The 6,765-nt window shown below is 47.8% G+C and overlaps 1 protein-coding gene across 1 annotated transcript in view; it reads left to right on the top strand.

The window, feature by feature from the left end:
• The first annotated feature begins 793 nt into the window (after window positions 1–793).
• Window positions 794–6,765, top strand: part of LOC125340045 (protocadherin alpha-C2) — a 136,407-nt gene continuing 130,435 nt past the window's right edge. The window contains exon 1 of the mRNA XM_048331448.1: window positions 794–1,261. Within this exon, the coding sequence (XP_048187405.1) occupies window positions 875–1,261 (387 nt within the window). The 5' untranslated portion in view covers window positions 794–874. The remainder of the gene's footprint in view (window positions 1,262–6,765) is intronic.

The following is a 6,765-nucleotide window of genomic DNA, read 5'->3' as shown; positions in this document are numbered from 1 at the left end:
AGAACAGAATGAGGTTATTTAAGAACAAGTGAAGAAGCCAAAGGAGCAAATGATAAATGAGGGTAATTTCCAACATATTGTGTGAAATACGTGGGAGGGAAATAGGTGAAATGGGGGAACTAATATCAACTATCCACAAGTTAATAACTTTTGTAGATTCAGGCATGATGGCATAGCCCTGTAATTTCATTACTGGAGAAGCTGAAGCAGGAGGATCTTGAGGCTGCCTTCGCTACATAATAAAATGTATATAAAAAACTGTGGTAAACATGCACTAAAATTCCTCTTCTATTATTACATAAAAGAACCTTAAGGGTACATGGCATTTTACTGAGGAAAGGAACAATGTATAAAGTTGAAATTACTGAGACAAAACTGTTTCAAATGACATCCCTTATCCAGAGCAATACGTTCTGATAAACATTGACCATTTTCAGCTTTACATCAAATTTATAGAATAAGTCACATTTCTAATTTCCAAGACAAGTTCGTCATATTTGAAATGTCTAACCTTGATACAACATTTGAAGTACTGGGTGGCTATGCATAATTACTTACTCTCGATGATGAAAGAAATTAGACATAATGACACGGATTCTGGGAGTCACAAACCAAAGGACTTACTGTAAAGGTAAGGTGAGAACGCTATGAAAGGACTAGACAGAATGCAGTGGTTATGTGAATTCAGTACTTACCCCGTGGAGCCGCATGATGTCGCTGTCTACCACGGAGTCGCATCTAGCCGGTGTACAAAGCGCGAGCTCTTGATTGCATTCTTCCAAGACTGCTGAATGATGGCGGATGCAGAAAAATCGAACGAACTGATGCGGAGCCACCCATAATTTCTTCTTTATGCTGAAACAAAGATCTTCTGATGGAAAGCACACAGGAGGTATTTGATATGGATTTAGCCACCGAAGGCAGACCGGGAAGGCGATGCCTGCTGCTCTCGCTTCTGCTGCTGGCTGCCTGGGAATCGGGGAGCGGCCAGCTGCGCTACGCGGTCCCCGAGGAGGCCCAGCACGGCACGTTCGTGGGCCGCCTCGCGCAGGACCTGGGGCTGGAGCTGGCGGAGCTGGTGCCGCGCCTGTTCCGGGTGGCGTCCCAGGAGCGCGGGGAGCTGCTGGAGGTGAACGTGCAGAATGGCATTTTGTTTGTGAACGCGCGGGTGGACCGGGAGGAGCTGTGCGGGCGGAGCGCGGAGTGCAGCCTCCACCTGGAGGTGATCGTGGACAGGCCGCTGCGGGTGTTCCACGTGGAGGTGGAGGTGGAGGACATCAACGACAATGCGCCTGTGTTCCCGGTAAGGGAGCAGAGACTGCTGATTCCTGAATCGAGGCTGCCGGATTCCCTGTTTCCACTGGAGGGAGCAGCGGATGCAGATGTTGGGCCGAATTCTGCTTTAACCTACAAACTCAGCCCCAGCGAGTATTTCGCGCTGGATGTGAAAACAAACAGAGATGGCAACAAACAAATTGGGCTTCTGCTAAGAAAATCTCTGGACAGAGAGGAGGTTCCAGAACACAGCCTCCTCCTTCTGGCCACGGATGGAGGCTCACCCGAGCGCACAGGCTCTCTACAGCTGCTGGTCACCGTGCTGGACGTGAACGACAACGCGCCCAGTTTTGAACAGTCCGAATACGAGGCGAGAATATTCGAAAACTCAGACCACGGGACGATGGTCATCAGAGTGAATGCTTCCGATCGTGATGAAGGAGCCAACGGGGCCATTTCATATTCGTTCAATAGCCTCGTTCCACCCATGGTTACGGACCACTTTAGCATAGATGCGAAAACAGGAGAAATTGTCACTAAAGGGAACCTGGACTTTGAAGAAGAAACATTATACAAAATCCGCATTGACGCGACAGACAGAGGACACCCGCCGATGGCAGGCCACTGCACCGTGCTGGTGAAAGTATTAGATGAAAACGACAATGCGCCTCAGATTGCGCTGACGTCTTTATCCCTGCCTGTGCCAGAGGACGCCCAGGTGGGCACCGTGATCGCCCTGGTGAGCGTGTCCGACCGCGACGCCGGGGCCAACGGGCAGGTGAGCTGCTCGCTGCCGCCACACCTGCCCTTCAAGCTGGCGTCCACCTTCAGGAACTACTACTCCCTGGTGCTGGACAGCGCCCTGGACCGCGAGGCCACCGCGGGCTACCAGGTGGTGGTGACGGCGCGGGACGGGGGCTCGCCCCCGCGGTGGGCCACGGCCAGCGTGTGGGTGGAGGTGGCCGACGTGAACGACAACGCGCCCGTGTTCGCGCAGGCCGAGTACACGGTGTCGGTGCGCGAGAACAACGCGCCCGGCGCGCACATCTGCACGGTGAGCGCGCGGGACGCGGACGCGCAGGAGAACGCGCGCGTGTCCTACGCGCTGGTGGAGCGGCGCGTGGGCGAGCGCGCGCTGTCGAGCCTCGTGTCGGTGCACGCGCAGAGCGGCCGCGTGCACGCGCTGCAGCCGCTGGACCACGAGGAGCTGGCGCTGCTGCAGTTCCAGGTGAGCGCGCGCGACGCCGGCGCGCCTGCGCGGGGCAGCAACGCCAGCCTGCAGCTGTTCGTGCTGGACGAGAACGACAACGCGCCGGCGCTGCTGGGGCCGGCCGGGGGCGGGGCGCGGAGCCACGCGCTGGCGCGCTCGGCGGGCGCGGGCCACGTGCTGACCAAGGTGCGCGCGCTGGACGCGGACTCGGGCTACAACGCGTGGCTGGCGTACGAGCTGCAGCCGGCGGCGGCCGGGGCGCGCAGCCCGTTCCGCGTGGGGCTGTACACGGGCGAGGTCAGCACCACGCGCGCCCTGGACGAGGCGGACGCGCCGAGGCAGCGCCTGGTGGTGCTGGTGCGGGACCACGGCGAGCCCGCGCTCACGGCCACGGCCACGCTGCTGGTGTCGCTGGTGGACGGCGCTCCGTCGCCGAAGCTGTCTGCGCGCGCGTCGGCGGGCCGCGTGGGCGCGGAGGCGTCGCCGCTGGACGTGAACGCGTCGCTGATGGTGGCCATCTGCGCGGTGTCCGGCCTGCTGGTGCTGACGCTGCTGCTGTGGGGGGCGCTGCGGTGCTGCGGGGCGGCGCGGAGCGAGGGCGCGTGCGCGCCGGGGAAGCCGGTGCTGGTGTGCTCCAGCGCGGTGGGGAGCTGGTCCTCGTGCCGGCAGAGGAGGCCCGGGCTGTGCTCCGCCGAGGGCCCGCCCAAGGCCGACCTCATGGCCTTCAGCCCCAGCCTTCCTCCCTGTCCTGGAACTGGAGGTGCAGGAGAGAGTCAAGACTTAAATATTGATCCTTGCCTCCAAGTAAGTTGATCTTTCGAAGTTCTTCATTCTCTTTGCTCTATTCGTTGTTGCTCTACTGTGTTTACATTTTGCATGTTTTTTCTCAGTGTATTTGAAGTGGTTTTATCTAAAAATATAACTTATTGCCCCTTTGAAGTATTATCATGGAGTTTTTTTTGGAGACATGTTTTTGTATGTTTAGTATGGTCTGAATTCTTAAGGACCAGTGGTTTCTCAGAAATTAATAACTATCACGTCCCATGCTGTCCATCCTTCAAATCAAGTTTTCATTGAATAATTTCCTCTCATAAGGTACATTGATTTTCCTGCCTAATCTTACTCATTCAAACCTTTGGAATTTGGTGTGTGTGTGTGTGTGTGTGTGTGTGTGTGTAATTTGTGTTGTTTCTTAGCTTTTTTTGATAATGTCTAATGCTCTACCATTCGAGACAAACTCCAGTTTTATCGGATTAATTAGATATGAGTGTTGGAGGTTGGAGGTGTTGCTCAGTTAGCAGAGCTCTAGACAATGAGGGAAAGCAGCATTACTGAGTTGCCATATGGGTTTTAGACCAGAAGGAAAGGAAGGAAGGGAAAAAGGAAGGAAGAGCGAAGGAAGGAGAAGAAAAGAAATAAAGGAGAGAGTGAGGAAGGACGGAAGGAAAGAAAGAGGCAGACTCAGGTATTTCCCTGTTTCTGCTTACACTAACTTAGAACCATGACCCTCAGATCTCAATCTTCTGATTTTCTAGGATTACAGGCTTGAGTCAACACTGCTCGATTATGTTTCAATGAACCTTTAACCTTATTTCATAGAGATTGCTTGAAATATACACTTCACTAATACTTTGTACTTACATTGATGTTCATTTTATTATCTTAATTCATCTATCTTTTTTCTTTTTTGTCCTAAGATATGCTTGTATGTGGAAAGGGTTCCATTACAAAATTTCTATTCATGCACACAGTGTACTTTGAACATTTTTTTCTTTCTAATTCCCATAGTATTTTCCTTGCTTCAAACATGGAGTGACATACTATAATGATTTCACATATTAATTTTCAGTCGAGTGCAGTGGCGAATTCCTGTTATCAGAGCTGCATGGGCAGCAGAGATTGGGAGGATGGAGATTCAAGGCCAACTTAGACAGTTTGAGAAACCCCATCTCAACTAATAAAACTTGATATGTTGGGTGATACTTGTCCTTGCAGTATGTCAGAAGGGTAAATACGAAGATAACCTAGGTGAATTGTGTTTTATGTCTTTCCGGGTGTAAATGTGAGAATCTCCTGGGAAAAACTAAATCTTTTGGAGAATTTTTAAAAAACTTTTTCAATAATTGAACATTTTTTTGTTGTTGTTGTTGTTGGTCCTTGGGCCTGAACTCTGGGCCTGGGTGCTGTCCTTGAGCTCTTCCATTCAAGGGTAGCACTCTACCATGTTGAGTCAGTGCTACTTCTAGTTTTTTGGTGGTTAATTGGAGATAAGAGTCTCACAGACTTTCCTAAGAGGGCTGCCTTTGAACTGTGATCCCCAGATCTCAGCCTTGTGAGTAGCTAGGATTACAGGCGTGAACCACTGGCACCTGGCAATTGAAGATTTTTTTGAATAACTGAAGGTTTTTTGAACAGCTGTGTTTAGGAAATAATTGCATTTAGCCTGCTAAAATCTAACACAAATTCAGCAATATAGTAGTGGTCACTTTTACATCAGTTGGATTATTGTAAAGTACACTTCGTAGAATGTATGTGGTCCTGTGCTCAAATGCCAATAGTATAAGCTTCCCACCCCACATTGACATTTAAAGTGACTTACCAACATATTTTATAAGTACAGTGCATAATGATTAGATTAAATGGAATAACTGGATTATTGTAGATGAAATGTATCATTTGTGTATATCCACAGAATCATTCAGGATTATCAGCACTCATCAATTCATGTAGAAAGATTTAGCATATATATATATATTATATTTGAAAAGTCCAAAGTACTTTTCTTGCTGTATTTCAAGTTTTTCATTCTTATTTTCCCCTCTTTGCTTCTTATGATTGTTTCAGTTGAATTATACTAACAAGTCCTTAGGTTTTGATCATGACAAGACTCAGTATAAGGCTTCTAGTACTCCAGATTTTTTGGGGGGTTGAGATCAGAACTTGAACTCGGTACCTGATGCTTTCACTCATTGGCTAGTCCCCTACCAACTGAACCCCACCTCAAACCTCAAGATTCTTGTTATTCACGTACTTCTTAAATTTTTATCATATGTAAAACAGTGATGTAATCATTTATGATCATATTTTATTTCCTTTGCCCAACTGAAAGGAATCTAAAAGCTAAATTATTTTTCTGGTTCATGCTTAATATTTCAGTTGCCCATTTGGTTTTGTATGTTTAGCTCAATAATATTAGGATGGAATGTTGAGCCTTCTCTTTGTGAAAGTTATTTTACTCTTACACTTTTTGTTCTGTCTACATCTACACTGCCTTCAGTAATGGTATAACTTAGCTAATTTCTCCTCCTAAATGTTATTTTTTCAAAAGGATAGAAGCATGGCTCTTTTCTACAATTGAGCATTCTCCTTAAAACTCATGTCAAAAATGGTCCTCTGTTCTTCCAACTTCTTAATTGACTTTTGAGTATTATTTGGGTATACTCGCCTAAGAAATAATTGGGAGCATTTAAGTTTTTGAGTGTTTCATGAGGTTGAAGGGGAAAATAAACTATGAGATCATGGCAATGGTACAGACAGTAGCAATTCACGCTACCTCTTATTTCTTTTTTTTATTTTTTAATTGAACACAATTTTTTTTGTTTGTTTTTGTTTTTGTGCCAGTCCTGGGCCTTGGACTCAGGGCCTGAGCACTGTCCCTGGCTTCTTTTTGCTCAAAGCTAGCACTCTGCCACTTGAGCCACAGCGCCACTTCTGGCCAGTTTCTATATATGTGGTGCTGGGGAATTGAACCCAGGGCTTCATGCATACGAGGCAAGCACTCTTGCCACTAGGCCATATTCCCAGCCCCGAACACAAATTTTTTTGACAAGGTGTTGTGCAAAAAGGGTACAGTTACATAGTAGGGCACTGTGTACATTTCTTGTGATATCTTACGCCCTGTTTTTCTATCCCTTCTCTAGGTCAGGTAGACATATATACAATATACAATGTATCAAGAACATATACAGTAGCCACGTGGCCACTCCCAAGAAAGTTCGCCTAGGGCTTTAAATGTAATGTCGATATTAGACAATATGTCGACAGTAGTCTTATATGAACGTATATACATAGCTTTTGAGCTATTGTATTCCCCTGAGGGGTCAATTTTTGACCTTTATATGTTGAGTAATTGTTTGGTTTTAGTTACATACTGGGGTCGCTGCCCCAATCCTGTGGGGAATACTATTTGACAAGCAGTTTTTGGTTGCACAGACTTGGTCTCTACTGTCTCTCTGTCTCCCTTTCTTAACAGTCATATATCAGGGAGATCATGCCCCTTC

This window comes from Perognathus longimembris, chromosome 22 (genome assembly GCF_023159225.1).
Source record: "Perognathus longimembris pacificus isolate PPM17 chromosome 22, ASM2315922v1, whole genome shotgun sequence".
Classification (NCBI taxonomy): domain Eukaryota; kingdom Metazoa; phylum Chordata; class Mammalia; order Rodentia; family Heteromyidae; genus Perognathus; species Perognathus longimembris.
This window is presented reverse-complemented; position numbering and strand designations above follow the sequence as displayed.